The sequence below is a fragment of the Phascolarctos cinereus genome, unplaced genomic scaffold (genome assembly GCF_003287225.1).
Source record: "Phascolarctos cinereus isolate Bilbo 61053 unplaced genomic scaffold, phaCin_HiC Scaffold_7;HRSCAF=346, whole genome shotgun sequence".
In the NCBI taxonomy this organism is placed as follows: domain Eukaryota; kingdom Metazoa; phylum Chordata; class Mammalia; order Diprotodontia; family Phascolarctidae; genus Phascolarctos; species Phascolarctos cinereus.
In genome coordinates, this window is record NW_027556180.1 from 19,264,961 (window position 1) to 19,284,890 (window position 19,930).

At 46.7% G+C, this 19,930-nt stretch overlaps 2 protein-coding genes across 4 annotated transcripts in view; one reads left to right on the top strand and one right to left on the bottom strand.

The window, feature by feature from the left end:
- GFM1 (G elongation factor mitochondrial 1) overlaps positions 1-19,930 on the top strand; it is an 82,618-nt gene that overhangs the window by 60,771 nt on the left and 1,917 nt on the right. Inside the window, exons 19-20 of one of the 2 annotated variants that reach the window (XR_013483401.1) lie at positions 12,908-13,149; positions 15,343-15,501. The gene's annotated coding sequence lies outside the window, so the exon portion shown is untranslated. The remainder of the gene's footprint in view (positions 1-12,907; positions 13,150-15,342; positions 15,502-19,930) is intronic. The other variant, XR_013483402.1, reaches the window with a different exon arrangement.
- The window catches only part of RARRES1 (retinoic acid receptor responder 1), a 36,667-nt gene that overhangs the window by 4,535 nt on the left and 12,202 nt on the right, over positions 1-19,930 (bottom strand). Inside the window, exons 2-4 of one of the 2 annotated variants that reach the window (XM_078147578.1) lie at positions 9,572-9,634; positions 7,049-7,232; positions 1,602-1,738 (exon numbers count right to left, since the gene is read on the bottom strand). In XM_078147578.1, coding sequence (XP_078003704.1) covers positions 1,602-1,738; positions 7,049-7,232; positions 9,572-9,634 — 384 coding nt within the window. The remainder of the gene's footprint in view (positions 1-1,601; positions 1,739-7,048; positions 7,233-9,571; positions 9,635-19,930) is intronic. The other variant, XM_078147579.1, reaches the window with a different exon arrangement.

Sequence of the window (19,930 nt, forward strand, 5' to 3'; positions counted from 1 at the left end):
TCTGGCCACGGCTACCCTGGGCACTGTCTGCTTGAGCCAAATGCTTTGGGCCTTGTGTGTTGGGTGAAGGGTCATGGAACCCCCACAGTGGTCTCAAGATCAGACAATCTGAACATCTTATTGTAAATGACTTTTTAAAAGGGAGCTCAAGGCTTTCACCAAATTGGACTCTCCCCATTATCTCTAATTACAAGCACTTTAAAATCAGGGGCTCAGATAAGTGGGCCATTACAGTCCTCAGCTTGGGCTAGTCACGTAACCTCTTGATGCCCCAAGCTTTCCACCACAACTGGCCTGCACAGTAGATGCTTAATGAATATTTATTGACTACTGGAGTAGCCCAGAAGGTAGGGATCTGCTTTGATAGAGGGAGCTTCTTCTCTGGAAGAAAATAAGCAAATGCCTGTTGGATTGAATTGAGTTCTCCAACCCAAGGAAATCACAGGCTCAGCCCCCAAGAGTGTGTTTATTTCTTTACTTTTACAAGGGACCCAAGCTACTGTTTCCTGTCTCAGGTGACATCTTTGGTGTGTGCCGAGTTCTCAGTCCCCATTTCCAATTTTCAGATGGCCCAGAGGTCTTCAGAGGTCTGCTAGTCCTCCCCGCTACATTTTACAGAGAAGGAAACTGAGGCCCAGAGTTGGGTCTTGACTTGTTCGAGGTCCTGCGGTCTGTACTGTCAGAAGCAGATTGAACCCAGGTTGTCTGACTCCAAAGCTAGGGCTCTTTCAACTGTATCTTGTTTGATGCTAAGCTGTGAAGCCTCAGGATGATTCAGTTGGGCGCCATTTTACAACATTTCTAAGCCTAGTACAATTTAGGAGGAGTGAACAGAGATGAAGACTCATCCTTCAGCTCACACAGTGTGTGCTTAATAAACATTGATTGAATTGAGCTGAACTGAATGTCATGGATGAATGAGTTAATAGATCCATGACTTCATGAATGTGAAGACTCCCTCCACTTGAGCAGATTGCAGCCCATCTGGGCCTTGTCATCTGATCTGTGTTCTTCCAAACAGAATCTACCCAACCTGCTGGCGGCTTTGGTGGACAGAGATTTTTACCCTTCCCAGTCTCTGATGGAGTTTGTGGACCATCCATCTGACATAGGAGAATAGGATTACACCATAGAGATTATCTAGCCCAAACCCTTCATTTTACAGATGAAGAAACCAAGTCCTAGAGAGGGTCAGTGACTGTCAGGGTCACCCAGCTAGGTACAGGAAGGGAATTCTCACTCCTTATACTGGGGCTGTGGACAAAGGGCCCTCTCTAGCCTCGTGGCATCAGCGTTAGCTGATAACAAGCATGTGTCCTCAGAAGAGATAGAAATGATTTTCAAACAATAGTGCCCACAGTTGAAAAATGAGTTTATCTCTAACCTAGTAGGCGTGGCCTGTGTTTTTATTCTCCTGAGGGGAAACTACAATCTTGGTCATGCTGTCTAAAGTCCTTATCTAGATTCTGGAAACCCCCTAACTCAGCCAGTTAGTTCATGGGCTGCCAATGGGGCCAGTGTGTTTTCTAGGTCCGACTCCTTCCTCATTGGGGCATCAGGATGGACCCCTTCAATGCAGATGTTTTTTCTGTATTGCTTACCCATTGCTTTACCCTACTGAGCTGCAGCATATAGTAGTATAATGACTGCGACGTCTTCTCCCACATCACGTAAGAGCTGCCAACCATGGCCAAGTCCCACATGGGCTGCAGAGATGAGTCCATATGGCCAAGGTTGCCTGAGAAGAAGGAAGTAAGCACAGATGTGTTAGTTTAGTGGAGAGAAGTTTCAGCCACGGGATTGAGGACCAGGGCTGGGAAAGCCACCCACGTGGCTTTCGGGTGGCATTTGGAACCATCACGTGACGCCTTCCTGTTTTGTCTCCTTGAGCCACTGAAAGCTTCCCTGCTGCTTCTAGCTATTCTGAGGAAATGAATTATAAAACACCTAGTGAATACCCAGTCTTCATGCTACATAATGTAAAAGCAGAACAATGACATCAAGAATTAAAGATGTGAAATAAAGATGTGACTCCCTCCTCATTCTAGTGCCCTGGAAGGTGGAGGAAGAGGAGGGGATGAGTCCTGGGTCCTGGGTCGGTCCTACTCATAAAATTCCAAAAGAGGCCCTGCCTGTGTAACTTATAAAAGGAAAAGAGCCAAAGCACAGGGGAAGAGAGCTTGGCCCAAGTCATGTATGAGTTAGAGAAAAGGGAATATGAGTAATGGTGCCTGGCCACTATATATGACTCCTCTTCACTACTGGACAAGATTCAGAAACTTCCACATGCCATGGAGACTTCCAGCTACAGCGCTCTCATGTGAAAGAGGCGCAAGAGTGGAGACTCAGCATTGTCAACACTGGCGGGAACCCAGAGTGATGGGCCAGCCAAGACCCTCTAGTAAGTGGCTCACGCTTTGTCCATCCTGCAGGGGTAAGGGTGGGAGGCTGGAGGCCAACAATGCAGGCCTTGCCTTTCTTAAGCTCCTCACCTTGGCCTGAACCTCTCCAGTGTCTAGAGGATTAACTAGGGGTGGGAAACCTGCGGCCTCGAGGCCACATGTGGCCTTCTAGGTCCTTGGGGGCGGCCTTTGGACTGAGTCCAAGTATTACAGAACAAGTCCTTTTATGAAGAGGATTTGTTCTGTGAAGTTTGGAGTCAGTCAAAGGGCAGCACTTCAGGACCAAGAAGGCCCCGTGTGGCCTCGAGGCTGCAGATTCCTCACCCCTGCTCCAGACTGGTTAAGGGCTGCCTTAACAGAGGTCACCCTCACAGGTAGTCTACGCCCTCAGGGTGTCCCAAAGGCCTTAGTGCGAAGCTTTAAACGGTCTTAACATTTTGGGACATGCTATAGGTTTGATTCTGTCCTTCCTGCTTCTTTCTTTATTTGTGAGAAGCCAAACTCTTAGCCATGCTTGTGTGAGCCACTCCAATAGATAATGTTAATCCTGCCCCTAAAATACAAGGAAGACCCATTTTCCCAGTGGGTGCGTGCTGAGCCAAGACGCTGATGGGAATGAATTCACAGAGACCATACTCCCGGAATAATGAGGTGAGCCATGCCATCAGCCAAAGCAGCCAGGCTAAGGGGCAGAGGTAGCCAGCTCTTTGAGTGTCAGGAGAGAGCTTGGTAATTTCTCCCAGGCACCTCCTGGGGAGAACATCACTGTTGACTGACTATTGGATTGCCAAGGCTTGAGCTTCATGGCAGAACAGGATCAAGCTAGTGTCCAGCAGTGCCCCCTGGTGGTTCAAAAGAAATACACCTTGTTCTTTCGTATACAGAGAGGCAGTGCTTTAGGCTGGAGGGTGATGGCTTCTGGACTTCGGTGAGACCTGCTTGGATTGGAAGCCCACTCTAACACTTACTAGCCATGCACCTTGCTAATCACTTCATCTCTCTCCACATCAATTTCCTCATCCATAAATTGGAGATTACAGTAACTGTGGTACCTGCCTACAGGATTGAAGACCAATAGGTTAATATATTCAGGGCACATTATATGTGGTGACTATCAGTGCTGTTACTCGGTGAGATAATAGATGTAAAGGATTTTGCAAGTTTTAAAGCACTTACGAGGCTTCTTGTTTCTTGAGACCCTGCCTGCCTCTCCCTCTCATTGCCTGATGTCTCTGCCCTGTCTTTCAGGATGCTCTGGGCATCTGCTGTGGCTGAGTCACAGCGTTTGACTCCAGGCTGTGAGATAGAAGAAGCATCACCAGCTGGGTCTCTCCTTGTGCAATCTGTTTGCAAGCCTTAGTTAACAATCCAGGACACCCGCATTTGTGCACGATAATATGAAATAAAGTCGTCACTTCTAAAAGACTCATTCTTCAGCAAATGAACTTGTCTTTGGCATAAATCTAGTCCTGTGTTGTCTAGTTTTTGATTTTGCATCTTTATGGAGATATCGGAAAAATAGCAAAAGTGATTTGTGATTTGGGGAAGAAAAATGGATGAGAATAAGGCATGAATATCGTGGTGCACAGTTGTTTTTTTTTTCTTACATTCTCCATTAGCAGGTGTGCCTCCAAATTTTCTGGATTCTTAAGCTTCTCTGTCAAAAAAAAATCTCCCAATGTCTCCAAACTGAGCCGTGAGCCAGATTGATGCTAGCCCACATTTTTTCATCCTATTTGCCTTTTAATTGTCTAAATCTCCAGGTTATTTCCTATCTCTCCCTCCCAGCGTGTTAGCTGCAGGGATCAGTTGGAAACTGTGACTGCTTCTGCAGGTGTTCCCACAGAAAGTGGGTCCAGATGTTCAGTTATTTCTCACAAAGGTATCAATCAGCATTTCAAAAATGGATTTATTATTCCTTGTTCCCGTGATGCCTGAACAGCTGGAGGGCTAAGTTCAAAGAACATTAGAAAGAGCAAAAGACACTGGCTGGAACATTGAGATATAAACACATTAAAAAGGAAGAAAAAAAGTCAAAAATTCATTTTCATCAGTTTGCCCATTATGGACACCTGGAAATCTTCAGCCAGCTTAGATTTAGATTTAACTAGCATTTATTAAGTGCCTACTATATGCTAGGCACTGTGCTAAGTGCTTTATGTATATACATATACATATATATATGTATATTCATGTACATATATATAAAATAGCATTTAATCCTCACAATAACCCTGGGAGGTAGCTATTACTATGATCCTCATTTCACAGATGAAGAAACTGAGGCAGAGGTTACATGACTTGCCCAGGGTCACATAGTAAGTGCTTGAGACTGGATTTGAACTTGAGTCTTCCTGTCTCCAAGTTAAGAGCTTAGCGCACTGCACTCCCCAGCTGCCTTGTTACCTTTGTTTCTGCTTATCTTGTTTCATCTTACACTGTTACATTCTTAAAATCTGTCAGCTAGAAACCTGATGTCGTAGAAGGCCAATTGATCCATGGAAAGTTGGCCTGATGGCAGGGTTCTGATGAGAAGAGCTTTTAGGGAGCATTGCTCATTGTCCGGGGTAGGGACTGGACCCGTGATTTCACTGACATAAGGAGCTCTCAGGTGAGGAAATCCCCTCTACCAATGCAGGTGGTGCTTCCTCTGCAGCCCATAGTCTTAGAGAGTTGGGGGGGGGGCAATGAGAGAAGAAAGGGCTAGTCCATGTCAGAGGTCGGCCTTGAACCCAAGTCTCCTTAGCTCCAAGGATAGGGTATCCCATTGCTTCTCTTTGCTTATCATGCCCCACAGGGTTAGCCTAAAATTCAGCAACAAGACAGGACTTCAGCCAATTCAACACAACCTATGGTTCGATGCTTTGTCCATGGTACAGTGGCATTCTGAGCTATGAATCATTAAATTCCTGTAGCACCTCGATGTTTGCAAAGATCTTGAGGTGTAAGTATTATTTCTCCCATTTTATAGATGTGGAAACTGAAGTGCACAGCTACTAATGAAGCAGAACTTTAGTGTGTGTTCATTAACACATTAAAAGGAGAAAATTCCAGTGGAGAGCAAAATCAGTTCTAAATTCTAGGAGAGAGATTCTTCCCAAAAATATTATAGGGAAAAAGCCATCTGCTGTGGCAATACAATGCTGGACCCAGAGTCATGAAGACTTGAGCTCCAATCCTTTTTGTGACATTGATGGGTTCTGTGATGATGTGCTAACTTGTAATCTTTCTGAACCAGTTTTCCACATCTGTAAAATGGGGTAATAATAGTCCCTACTTCTCAGGGTTGTTGTGAGGTTCACATGAGATAATATGTAGAAGGAACTTTGTGACCTTCAAAATGACTTATGAAGATCTGTTGTTATTATTATTGATGTCAACACATATAATAATCAGGGTTGCTTCATTAAGATGAGTCTACATAGCATGAATGAAATGATCAGTGGATTCCAGGGACAGCTCTGGGTCTCAAATTCACTTTATCTACTACCAAACTCCTCCATTTGTAATTCAATTTGTTGACTTTCTAGGTTTTTTTTTTTAAGTTGAATGTCCAATTTCTTGATCTGTTCTTTCTCTTTTGTTGATAAAAGTGCTTAGAGATATAAATTTTCCCCTAAGGACTGCTTTGACTGCATCCCCAGAATTTTAATATATTGTCTCATTGTTATGAGCTTAAAATTATCTATCGTTTCTACAATTTGTTCTTTGACTCACTAATTCTTTAGGATTAAATTATTTAGTTTCTAATTAATTCTTAGTCCTTTCTTCAGTGGTCCTTAATTTAACATAATTTTTATTGCATTATGCTCAGTAAGAACTGTATTTAGTATTTCTGCTTCTTTGCATTTGTTTGTAAGGTTTTTATGGTTTACTATATGGTCAGGTTTTGTAAGGATACTACACATAGCTTAGAATACATACATACACACACACACACACACACACACACACACACACACACACACACATTCCTTTCTATTGCTTTGTAGTAATCACCAGAAATCTACTATATCTAAATTTTCTAAAATTTTATTCAGGCCTTTAACTTTTTTTTTAGATTTGTCTAGGTCTGAAAGGAGCATGTTGAGATCCTCCTCTATTCTAGTTTTATTCTATATTTTACCCTACATTTCATTTGGCTATTCCTTTAAGTACTATATTTCATAATACTAAATAATTCAGACAGGAATACCACTAACATCCCTATAGTTGGATTACAATAACTGATTCCTTAAGGAGTAATCCAAATCAAAACTTGTAACCAACATCTTCTGAAATGGCAGTTGGCATGAATTAAGGAGGGTGTTTCCTTGAGACATTTGGGACGTAATGATATTGATTGGAAATCAATAATTTCTGTTCCCAACCTTCTCCCCATAGGTGGCCTCCTCATGAAAGAGGCCAGTGGTCACATTGTCATGGGTGAACAACCAGGCAAACACAGGTAACTTGTAAGTCTAGTCCAAACAACCAGGCACTCTAGATTTTCGCCCCATTCTATGGCTGCCTGCAACTGCAGCTATGGCTGCCTCCAACTGCAGCTGCAGAAAAGTATTTTAGATCGTTCCCCTGCTCCACTCTTAGGTTCAGTGGCTACAGAAGCAAGAGGATGCCTTGATGTTTTGATGATTACTGGCTTATACCTGGGATTCTGGTCCCGTCGGGGGGTCTTTTCAGCTGCTTCATTTGCTTGTACAACACATAATCCTGTTGCTCTCTTTCCTTCTCGTCTAGGAGTCGTGTGCAGGTTATGTTGACTGTGGGTTTGGGCTTCTGATTCCTGAAGATCACCAGGGCAGAGCATGTGCCCAGACGCTCCTCAATTAACTAGGGGAAAAACAGAGACAGTCAGAGGGAGAAGGAGAAGGAGGGGGAGACAGAGGGACAGAGAGAGGAGGGAGAGAGAGAGAAGAGGGGGGGGAAGAGGAGAGAGGGAGAGAGAGAAAGAGGAGAGAAGGGGAGAGAGAAAAGAAGGAGGAGGAGGAGGACAAGGAGAGAGAAGGAGAGAGAGAGAAGGAGAGAGAGAGAGATGGAGAGGAGAGATAGAAAGGAGAGAGGGAGAAAGAAAGAGAAGAGAGAAGGGGAGAGAGAGAAGAAGAAGAGAGAGAAGGAGAGAAAGAGACAGAGACAGAGAAGGAGAGAGAGAGAAAGAGAAGAGAGGGGGGAGAAGGAGGAGGAGAGAGAGAGGAGAAAGACAGAGAGGAGAGATAGAGGAGAGAGCGAGAGAAAGAGAGAAGGGGAGAGAGAAGAAGAAGAAGAAGAAGAAGAAGAAGAAGAAGAAGAAGAAGAAGAAGAAGAAGAAGAAGAGAGGAGGAGGAGGAGAGAGAAGGAGAGAAAGAGACAGAGACAGAGAGGAGAGAGAAAGAGAAGAGAGGGGGGAGAGAGAGGAAGAGGAGAGAGAAGGAGAGAGGAGAAGAAGAAGAAAGAGGAGAGAGAAGGAGAGAGAGAAGAGATGGAGAAGAGAGAGAGGAGAGAGGGAGAGAGAAAGAGAAGAGAGAAGGGGAGAGAGAAGAAGAGGAGAGAAAGAGACAGAGAGAAGGAGAGAGAGAGAAAGAGAAGAGACGGGGAGAGAAGAAGAAGGAGGAGGAGGAGAAAGAAGGACAGAGAGTGGAGGGATAGAGAGGAGAGAGGGAGAGAGAGAAAGAGAGAAGGGGAGAGAGAGAAGGAGAGAAAGAGACAGACAGAAGGAGAGAAAGAGAAGGAGGGAGAGAGAGAGAGAGAGAGGAAGAGGAGAGAGAAGGAGAGAGAGAGGAGGAGGAGGAGGAGGAGAAGAAGAAGAGAAGAAGAAGAAGAAAGAGGAGGAGGAGGGAGAAGGAGGAAGAGAGGAGAGATAGAGAGGAGAGGAGAGAGAAAGAAGAGAGAAGGGGAGGGAGAGAGAAGATGAAGAAGAGGAGAGAGAAGATGAAGAGGAGAGAAAAGGAGAGAGAGACAGAGAGAAGGAGAGAGAGAAAGAGTTCCCTGGGTTTTCAAACATGACTTCAGAGGCTCCTCTGCTTAGCCAGAGCAGGAGATGAGAACAAAGCTGTACCACAGCCCTCACTGAGCACTGACTGATGCTTTGGGTCCCACACTGCCTTCCTGGCTGGAGAAGGCCCGTTTTTCAGGCCATCGTCGGCCGGGCTGGACAGCAAACGTCAGCCTGGGGTCCCCCTGGTGCCTGCCCTCTGCCAGCCTCCTTGTTCCCACCCACGGCCTAATGGGGCAATGGTCTTTCTCAGGTTTTGCTGCTGTTTGAATCAGCAGTTAGAATGCAGGTTCTAGTGCAAACATGAACAAAACCCTCCTCTTTGTAAGCCATTCTTGCTGCCTGGAAGTGGCTTCACTTGGCTCCAGCAGAACGGGAATCCCACCAGGGGCCTGGTGGCCTCTGCCTCCTGGTCTGGGTGAGTGAGAGACCACCCAGCGAGGTGACCCTGAGAGTCACGTCCAACCGAGGGGAGGGGAGATGGCGTGGCGCCCTCTGGGTTGTCCAAGGAACAAGGTCTGCACTGCAGGGATCAGTCACCCGCTCCTCACCCAGGTGTGAAGCCAACACATTCGAGAGAAGTTGTGGCCCCTTGTTTGTGGGAATGATGAATGTAGAGACAGGATGGACCTTAGAGGTCACAGGACCCCAGACCTCAAGCGGGAAGGGACCACCCCCCTCGAAGATGAGCGACTGACCCCGCTCCATAAACTCATGAGTGTCTCAGGAGGAACTGGAAGCCAGGCCGTCTGAGTCCAGATCTAGTATGCTATGTGCTATGCCGCACTTCCCTTCCCCACTTTGTCCTCCCTTATTCCCCCCCCCCGCCCCCGCCCACGGATGTGCTCTATAGAATGGAAAACAAGATGCCCCAAAGAAAAGGCTGTTTCCTGATGATGGGAGATAGTGATGGAAGGAATGGAAGGAAGGTCAGAGGCCCCGAGTTTGAATGTGGGTGCTGGCACTGCCTGTGTGCCTCACTGGCCTCAGTTTCACCAAGAGGTGGAGTGATTACCCAGTCATACAGTTAAGTAAGCGTCAGGCTTAGCAGCTGAGCCCAGGACCTTCTGCCTCCGAGGCATATGCCTCTCCTGTATATACAGATACGAATGTTACATGCATACATGCTTTCCTGTTTTCAAAGGACTTTCAGTGACCCCCCTCCCCGCGGTTTCCTCCTCAAAGCCTGGGATGTACCTACCTCCGGCTTGTAGCTTTCTATAGTGAACTCCAGGTCAAACTTCTGTCCCTTTTTTGCATTGACCTGAAATAGAGAAATGAGAGGCAGCTAGCCCAGGAGGGGGTCAGTCTGCGTCTCCAGCCAAAAGCCAGGTGAGGTTTGCTTGCCGTGCCAGAGCTACCAGCAGTCACGTGTTATCTCAGTGCCCCCTTCCTGAGCTACTTGATATTGAACCACTTTGGACATGCTTGTATTTATTCACTTCACAGTTATACGGTATTTGTTTACATGGCTGGCTAGTTGGCGCTGGGCCTGGAGTTAGGAAGGCCTGAGTGCAAAACTGGCCTCTGATACTAGCTGTGTGACCCTGGGCAAGTCACTTCACCCTGTTTGCCTCAGTTTCCTCATCTGTAAGATGAGGTGGAGAAGGAAATGGCCAACCCCTCCAGAAAGTCCCACATGGGGTCGTGAAGAATCGGATGTGGCTGAAATGACTGAACAGTGACATTTATTTAGATATTTACTTGTCTCCCGGGTGAACGTGTAGGAAGGGCTTCATCAGTGGTTGCTGATCGATCCCCTGGCTGGGTGATTGATAGCAGTGACTCCACTGAAGTCTTCCTGAGCGGCCTCTAGAACCAGGGAAGTGACTGGGGCTGCCGCAGGGGATCCCACAGAGAACTCAGCGCCAGGCCTGCCCCCGGGGCACTGGTGTGGGCAGCGCAGCTGGCCGCCAGGGACCAGGAAACTTGGTAATGGGAGGCTGCAAGTCTGTGGAAAATGGGCTGGGGCGGGGCAATGGAGACGAATCCTTTGTTCAGGTTACTTATGCAGGGAAGCTGGAGCTGAGTTGAGATGGAACCTGCCCATCAACAGCTCTTTTTTTTTTTTTTTTTTTTTGCTTTTTGGTGAGGCAGTCGGTTTGAGTGAAGTGCCCAGGGTCACACAGCCAGTAAGTGTCAAGTGTCTGAGGCCGGATTTGAGCTCAGGTCCTCCTGACTGCAAGGCCGGAGCTCTGTCTACTGTGCCACCCAGCTGCCCCTGCAGCTCTTTCTAAGAGCAGGGGCACCACCCAACCAAACAGCAAGCATTGATTAAGCACCTACTGTGTGCCAGGCCTGAGTGTAGAAGCACAAACCGTGAAACTCAGACACAACATAACTGAGGTGGGGGGGCAGGTTGAAGGCACTCGGAGCTGGGAAGGTTAGGAAGGGCTTCACAGGGGCTGAGCTGGGCAGAAAAATTCTGAGAAGTTGGCATTCCTGGCATGGGCCACAGCTGAGGCAAAGGCCAGGAGATAGGAGAGGGCATGGTGTGTGTTAGAAATAGCAAAGAGTTCAGTTTGTCAGTAGCTCACACTTCCACAGACCTTTTGGGTCTCCCGAGTGCTTTTCTTACCACTGTTCAGTTCTTGGCCAAACATTTGCCAATGGCCTCTGTGCGCTAGGCACTGTGTGAGCACTCCCGCCCTCAAGAGCTTTATCCTACAAACGCTTGATGTAGGTAGTACAAGGGCTAGCGGTGTGTGTGGCACAGTGGCTAGAACACTGGGCCTGGAGTTGGGAAGACCTGAGCACAAATCTAGCCTCAGACACTTACTAGCTGTGTGACCCTGGGCGAGTCACTTCACCCTGTTTGCCTCAGTTTCCCCATCTGTAAGATGAGCTGGAGAAGGAAATGGCCAACCCCTCCAGTATCTCTGCCAAGAAAACCTCAAGTGAGGTCATGAAGAGTCAGGCACAACTGAATGATGACAGGTCGTACGAGGAAGCTTTCTCTCACGGTTCACGGTGATTCACTCTCTAGAATTCACAGCAGGATTCCTTCAAGACAAAACTTCCTGTGTTTAAAACCGTTCCTTCTGGCCACTCGTGGATTGACTTACACGTGGCCTTTTAGGGCCACACCCCTACACAGAGCGAGGCACAGCTGCATACCCAGAACACCCAGGCCGCCATCTGCCTGGCTGATGAGAAACAGGAGCTGAGTCAGACTCACCTTAGATCTTTGTATACTTGTTTTATTTGTGGGGGATGCTCTCTTCAGGGCTCTTTTTCAGGTCCTCTGTTGTTGGAGATGAGATGCTTTTATCTCCCACAAAGGCCCCTGCCTTCCTTCTTCCTCCCGATGACTCAGAGGTTGCTATCATTGTTTGACTAAACTCCGTAGAGATAAGCATCAAGCAGTCACATGGTTCAGAGGACAGGAGATAGGAAATGTGTATCTTTTCTCCAATCTGGACTCTGAAATCTCCACAGAAGAAATGCTCTAGGAGGGGAGGATGAGGTATATTCATAGCAGGTCTTTCCTTCCTTTTTAGAATCCCCTAGGAGAGTGGTGTATGGGGTATTTAACAGGCATTTACTGAGTGCCTACTTAGCGTAGGCCAGGCACCTCGCAATGCCCTTGGATTACAGAGACAACCAGGACAGAGTCTTTGCCCTCAGGAAGCTGTACACACTCGTCATGTATTTATTTATATAGGGGTCCACTGGACTTGGGACTTGATTGGGATAGGGAATTCTCATTGAAGAAACTCCCTCTGCCAATTCCGGGCAGCACCTTTCCCACAGCCTTAGAAAATGGCCTAAAGCCCAGAGAGGTTCAATGACTGACCCAGGGTCTCACAGCCAGCACAAGTCAGAGGCAAGACTTGAACCCAGGCCTTCCTGACTTGGAGGTGAGCTCTCTAGCCTCTATGCCAAATAAAAGAGATAATGACTAAGTTGATAATCAATTGTCAGAGTGTTTCAGTAGGGGGAGAACACTGGACTTGCAATTATCAGCACCAGCATCTCAAAATGAATTGAGAAATAGTGACTTTTCACTGGGAGGTGGTTCAGTTCAATTGAGCAAACATTTATTAACCAATTACAACGTGCCAGAAAGACTCTGTGGGCAGTGGATAGAGCGCCGGGCCTGGGGTCAGGAAGCCCTGGTTTGAAACCCACCTCTGACTTACTGTGTGACCCTGGGCAAGTCACTTACCCTCTCTCTTCTGAAAAATGAGGATGTTTGGACTCACGGTCCTCAAGATCCCTCAGGATCGTGTGGCCCTCTGCTGGGGACTCAAAGCAGAGCCAGAACGGCCCTCAGAATGTCTCCGTTCTCCTGGGGTCTCCTGGTGATTACTTGTTGGGTAGAGTGGAGTGAGAATTCGTGCTTGGATGTTGATGGTGAGGATGGTGAGGATGATGGTGAGGATGGTAAGGAGGATCGTGAGGATGGTAAGGATGATGATGGTGATGGTGAGGATGATGATGGTGATGATAAAGGTGATGGTGACAATGATGGTGATAATGGCAATGATGGTAATGATGATGATGAACTTATACTTCCATCTCATCTTCCACTAAGGTTCTTCTCTGATGCCTCCTCCTGACATGAAGATGACTCTGGGTCCTCAAAGGCCATTCCAGCAGATTGCCAGACTTTGAGTATCGGCCCAGTGATGGACTGCATGTCAGTTCCAAGGGCCAGTCTCACTGATTTCACAGATGCTTATCATCTGGTGGGATGCAGGGAGAGGACTGGGCAGCCAGAGACATTTTTGAAGACCAAAAGGAAACTGGGTTCCAATCCTGGCTGTGTGACCATGGGTAAGTCACTCTACTTTTCTGGGACTCAGTTTCCTCATCTGTAAAGGGAGGGGTTTGGGCTATCTGAGATGGGATTCGCACTCTTGTCTCCAGTGCCATCCCTCTTTCCACTGTTCCACGTAGCTACTTGCATCCCCCACACCCAGCGCGGTTCCTGGAGAACAGGAGGTGCTTAATAACTGCTGGATACTTGACTGACAAGTTGTCGAGGCTGGTAGGAGGGGTCTCCACCCTGCCACGGTCCCAGATCTTGAGTTATTGATGAATAAGCGGTCAGAGCCCCAGGAGCTCTTTAAAAATGGGTACTGAGGAAAGGGGAGTCTGGGGACCAGAAGGAACGAAGGCATGGGGATGGAGAGGAAACTCCTCGGACCTACGGAGATCAGCAGCTTTGCCGGGGATAACCTAGAGCAGGGGTCAGTGCTCCCCAGGGTAGCACAAACCAGCTTAAAATAAAACCAGGAAAGGTTGAACAGTATAAATAAAAGTGCGGTAGGACAGAGATAACATCCCGTTTTAAAATGCGGGATCCTCTGTGGCCCTGTTTCTATGGAGGTTGGAGCCCAGAGAAGGCATCGGGCTTGGCCCAGGGTGCCACAGCCAGGTCGGGGCCCGGGGCAGGGCTGGAACTCCCTCTCCCTTCTCCTGAAGGAGACATTCTTTTCAGAGTCATCCCAACCCCGGGTGCCATTCATCCTGCACCTCTGTCCTCCTGTCTCTGTTATCATCTTGGCCGGCCACTTAGCTCAATGGTCAGTGCCACTCATTCTTTGGTCGACTTGGCCCTAAGTTTTCTACCTCTACTTGGAAGCCTCGGTCACCCTGCCTCCAAAGCCAGGCTCCCAAAGGTCCAGGGGCCCCCAATTCCCTGGAGGACGAGGAGCCCAGAAATGCTTATAGCAGAGGAGGTAGCTCAGCGGAAATCTCATCTGTGAAATCTGAATCCACTAACAGCAAGTCTGAGAGGGCTTCATTATGGGGTGCTGGGCAGAGCTGAACAAAGACAAGAGCCACATTGGACTCCTTGGACCACAGAGGTACAACTTGAAGGGACCTCTGCGGCCATACAGCCCAACCCCCTCTTTTTACAGATGGGGAAACTGAGGCACAGAAAAGCTAAGAAATGTGTCTGAGATCAGAGGCAGGAAGTATAAGAGGCACGACTGGGAGGAAGCAGCACCCATCCCCCGCTCTCTGCCCCACCCCCACAACCTTTTGTGACCCAGATCCCTTGGGCAATCAGTCTGGTGATGCCTATGGACTCATATGCTTTGAAATGTGTAAAAATTGCGTACATAGGATTACAAAGGAGAACAATTAAATTGAAATGGTTTTCTACATGTGTACATCTACATCCACATACATACATGCATATGTGTGTCCGTGTGTATATGTACGTGTGTGTATGCATCTCCATCTATCTCAACCAACCAAGACCGATGACCCTAAGTTAAGAGCTCCTGTTGGACGGGAGCTTCTACCTGCCAGTTCTGGGTCTTTCTACGTTGTCGCCCATGCCCGGGATGTCTCCTTCCTCACTCCCACTTCCTGGAATCCCTGGCTGCTTCAAGGGTCAGGTGCTTCTTCCTATACCAGGCCTATATACCTTCCTATATTAGGAGGGCCTGATGCCTCTTCCTCCCCCATTCAATGCCATCCCCCCTAATTTATTCAAATTTTTGTATTTGCTTATTTTCGTACACATTATCCCTCAATAGAATGTAAGCTTTTTGAGGGCAGGGATTGTATCTTTTTTATATTGACATTATCAGCAATCGATCAATACACATTTATTAAGTGCCTGCTATGTGCCAGGCGCTATGTGAAGCCCCAGGGAAACAAAAAGAGGTAAAAGACAGTCCCTGCCCTTGAGGAGCTTCCAGTCTAATGGAGAACTTTACGATCTAATTATCGGCACCTCGGGAGGTGCCCAGCACGCAGCACACTTGTTGAATTAAGTTAGGGTCATCACAGTTGCATTTGTGAGCTGTACAAAGCATCAACTTTAGGAAGCATTCTGTCCTTCTGTACCAAACAGTTTTACTCTTCCTCTCCCCGACCCTGCCTGCTGCCCAGTTTTATCATCTGGGAGACAGATGAGAATTCTTGACATCCTTTCTCTTTTAACTTTTATTATCATCAGGCTTTGTCAACAGCCAGAAGCAGAGAACCTTTGTTGGTCATATTTTCCAGGCTCTTTTTGTAAAGAAAAAGTCAAATGAAGGAAGGGACCTTGGAGCTTTACAGCCTGCAGGAAGGAGTGAGGAGATGATATTTACAGAACTTTTTTTTAATTGGACATAAGTCTGATCAGAAATCACCAAATGGCATCCCTCCTACGTTGAGTCTTTGGTGAGTGGCTTTGGAGTCCTCTTGAGCTGGGAGGGAGTATCGCTTTGTCCAGTCCACACATCTCACCCCATTTACAGAGGAGAAAACTGAGGTGAATCGAGTTGCTCAAAGTCAGAGAGTAGCAAAGAAAGCATCACGGTCCCTCTTATTGTTGTTCAGTCATGTCAGATTCTTCAGGGCTTTATGGCAAAGATACTAACTACAGTGGTTTGACATTTCCTTTTCCAGCTCATTTTACAGATGAGGAAACTGAGACAAACAGGTTAAGTGACTTCCATAGAGTCACACAGCTAGTAAATGTTTGAAGCCAGATTTGAACTCCTGAAGATGAATCTTCCTGGCCCCAGGCCCTGAGCTCTGCGCACTGTGGTGCCTAGCTGCCTACTATGGTCCCCACTAGCTCTAAATCCGACCCTGTCAGGCAATCCCCAACTACACAGTGAGATCTTTCTGGGACCGAAATACGCCTCTTGGTTCAATTCGCTGAAGGTGACTGCTCCAGAATTCTCGTGAAGAAGGATGGATTTGCATCTTGGGAGGGGATGGAGGGAAATGTCCTCGGGAGCCTCTATCTCATTTGAGTATCTTAGGTGAGATAAAGAGCCATTTTTTCACCATTCCCAGCATCAATAGCAAACATTCAGCGTCTACCATGTGCAAGATGTTACGCTCACTGCTAGAATTCAATTTAGTAAGCATGGATTAATCACCTGTGTTATATGCCAGGCATTGTTCTAGTTCTGGGGACATACACACACACACACACACACAAAAACCACAGAAGAGTCCCTACCCTCAGGGAGATTACGTTCTGTCCGTGGAAACATGTACACAGAGAGGCAAACACAACGTAAATACAAACAGAATACAAAATAATATGACAGACAGAACTGCAGGGGAGCCCTAATGACTGTGGGAACCAGAGGGGCCTTTTGTGTGTGGGTGGGGGAGGTGGTCCTTTAGCTGAGCCTTAAAAGAAGGTAAGAGTTCCAAGAGGTAGAGGAAGGGGCAGGTCATTAACCTCTGTTTCCTCAATTTCCTCATCTACAAAATGGTGATAATCATAGCACCTACTGTCTTTGTTGTTCTGAGGATCAAATGAGATAATATTTGTAAGTGCTTAGCACAGGGCCTGGCAAATAGAAGCACTTACTACATGATTGTTGATCGGATTGGAGCAGGGAGGAAAGCTTTTGTGTAATAGTCCAATAAGTGGAAAGTGACAGAGGCTTGAAATAAGCTGGTGGCAGCTATGAGATTAGATGGAAGTGAGATATACTGTGGAGGGGCGATTGAGGAAGCGTGGTGAATCATGAGCAGATATTGGAGGGCACCTAGTCTGACCCCTTCAATCTACAGATGTGGACATAGTTTGAATTTGAGAGTAAGAGCTATGGAAGGGTTAAGGACTCCTCTCATCAACCCCAACCCTATTCCAGAGCAATGGACAGAGTAGATGTGTCCTTGATCCCTGTGTGAAACATTCTGTATCATGCAACACACAATGAAAAGCAAGGAAGTAGATGTGGAAAGAGCCACAGGTGGGGGACCTCCATGCAACCTGGGGAACTTGATAAAGAATAAGGAATGTGGATATTCTGAGCACGATATTGACTGGTTTCAAAAGTGGACGTTTTAAAAATTCATTTACCCAATTAATCGTTCAAAACAATGAAAACCACCCACCACCAGCATCGAAATTAGTAAAAGAGCATTACTAGCTCAAAGATCCTATTGCCAAAGGACCCTCTGTTTTCTGTGGCAGGAGACCACTGAAATCATGCAGTCTTGCATATTCTCATCTCCAGACGGACGATGCTGCGTCTATCTGATCTCTTGAAAGGACACACTCATGCTCCAAAGGAAAACACTGCTTGGACTCTATCCCACCTCCCCTTGGTTGCTAAGGACCGATTTCTTTAATCTGATTTTACAACAAGCTCTACCAGCTTTAAAAATTCACATTAAAACAGTTACTCTTTCTATCCCTGGCTTTTTCTCCTAGCCTTTGTGTTTAGAAATCATAGACACTGATCTCTTGCAGGTAAAGGTGAGGGAGTCATCTTCTCCTAAGGCTGGTTTTGTAGAATTGGACCCATTTGGAGGAACTGGGTTTAAGATGACCGAAAGAAGTGTGATCTGAGGATGCCTGAGACCTTGTCAGGGGATCCAGGAGGATGAAACTATTTTACATTAATACCAAGATGTTTCGATTTCTGATACAGTATAGAAAGATACAGTCTATCTAAATGAAAGCTTTGAGGGGGTTCCTTGATAATTTCTAAGTGTAAAGGAGTCCTGAGACCAAAAATTTTGACAGCTGCTGATCTAAAGAATATGTAAGCTTCTCCATATCTTTCCTAAAAGGTGGTGGCCAGCCTGAACATTGGCCTGTCCAGGGCAGAGAGCTGCTGCAGGACAGGTGTTTCTCGCATTCTGGGCCCGATGGCTCCTGCAGTTTGACCTCTTGTCCTGTGCTTGTCCTCCTTCTCATTTTCTTTTATCTCCAAAACAATGACAGCCGGCGATGGAATCTGCCCAGCTTTCACAGCAAAGTTTCAGTGTATGCACTTCACCAGATCTCTAGGTCTCATTTTGCTTATCTCAGGGACAAGGGCTGGAATTGACCATCCCTAAAGCTTGGCTGTCAGCTCTGTGATTCAGCTGCTTTCTTTGGGTCTTAGCTACTGAGCATAAGCATTGCATCGAGTGCCAGGATCCACTTGTCCAGAAAATCACTCCTGACCACCAACACCAAACCAAAATGCAAGGGTGGGCCCAGAGGCTGGGTCCAATGGCCGTCTTCAAGTGTTCTGGGGCCATGATTTGATTCTTCTTGGCCTCGGAAGCAGAACCAGGAGCATCAGGTAATATGGTATGAGGGAAGGCCCACAGACCTAACTAACTCACCGGACATGGTTGGAATCTGGGCTTTGCTCTTTGCCTCTCTTCTCTGGGCCTCAGTTTCCCTTTCTGTGGAATTGGACTATACATTCTCTATAGTCACTCTTAGCTCTAAAATCCTATAGTAACAAGGTACAAAGAGAGAGATTTCAGCTCAGTGGAGGAGGGTAAAACTTCTTAATAGGTAGAGCTGCCTGGGGCAGTAGACTGAAGGATGGTGAATTCTCATCACTGGGGGCCTTTAGATGGTAGCTGGCTGGCTACCATCAGGCGGGCTATATATAAATTACATATATTATACATGTACTATGCTATATAATTATGTATGGTATAATATATATAATTCTACTAAATACATACTATGTAGTATATATAACTCCTACATATGCTACTACACGTACTATATAATGATATATTCTACTACATACATACATATATACACACACACATACGCACGCATACTATAGAATATATGGGGTAGCTAGGGAGCTCAGTGGATAGAACATCAGGCCTGGATTTAGGAAGACCTGACTTCAGATATGGCCTTAGGTACTTACTAGCTGGGTGACCCTAGGCAAGTCACTTAACTTCATTTGCCTCAGTTTCCTCATCTGTAAAATGAGCTGGAGAAGAAAATGGCAAATTACTCCAGTATCTTTTTTTTTTGGCAAGGCAATCGGGGTCAGGTGACTTCCCCAGGATTTCACAGCTAATATGTGTCAAGTGTCTGATTTGAACCCAGGTCCCCGATTCCAGGGCCGGTGCTCGCTCCACTGTTCTATCTAGCTGCCCCAACACTCCGGTATCTTTGCCAAGAAACTCCAAATGGAGTCACGAAGAGCTGGTCGTGACTGAAACAGCTGAAGAACAGCAAAACATACATTCTTACATACATGCATGCATATATATACACATACATGTATAGACAAATACATACACACATGCATACATACATAAATACATACAAACTCTACTCAGTATAGGCTGGATTGGCTGACCTCCAGGATCTTTTCTCACAGTTAGAGTCTGTGATTCTGAACAGAAAAGGGAGACTCTCAGGGCAGTGACGTGGCGCAGGGGATAGAGCACCAGCCCTGGATTCAGGAGGGCCTGAGTTCAAATCCGGCCTCAGACATATAACACTTACTAGCTGTGTGACCCTGGGCAAAGAAAGAAAGAAAAGGGAGACTCTTTTCCCCGCTAAGACATCCCCAGTTGATTCAGAGTGTGGGTGACAGACCTTTTCACTCATTCAGTAAATGTGTGACTCCATTGCTATGGGTGCCCCCTCACCTGACACAGACAGCAATCCCTCTATAAGTTGGTGACCATTTCAGGATGTTGGGGCCAAAACCAGTTACCACCTAGGAACTGACCTTCTGGGGCTGGGGCTCTACACTTTCTTAGGAAAACAGACACAAAACCAATCAATACCCAGTAGAGCATGAGTGTCAGGAAGACCTAAGTTTAAATCCTGCCATAGATAGCTAGGAGCTATGAGATCCAGGGTAAGTTACTTAACCTC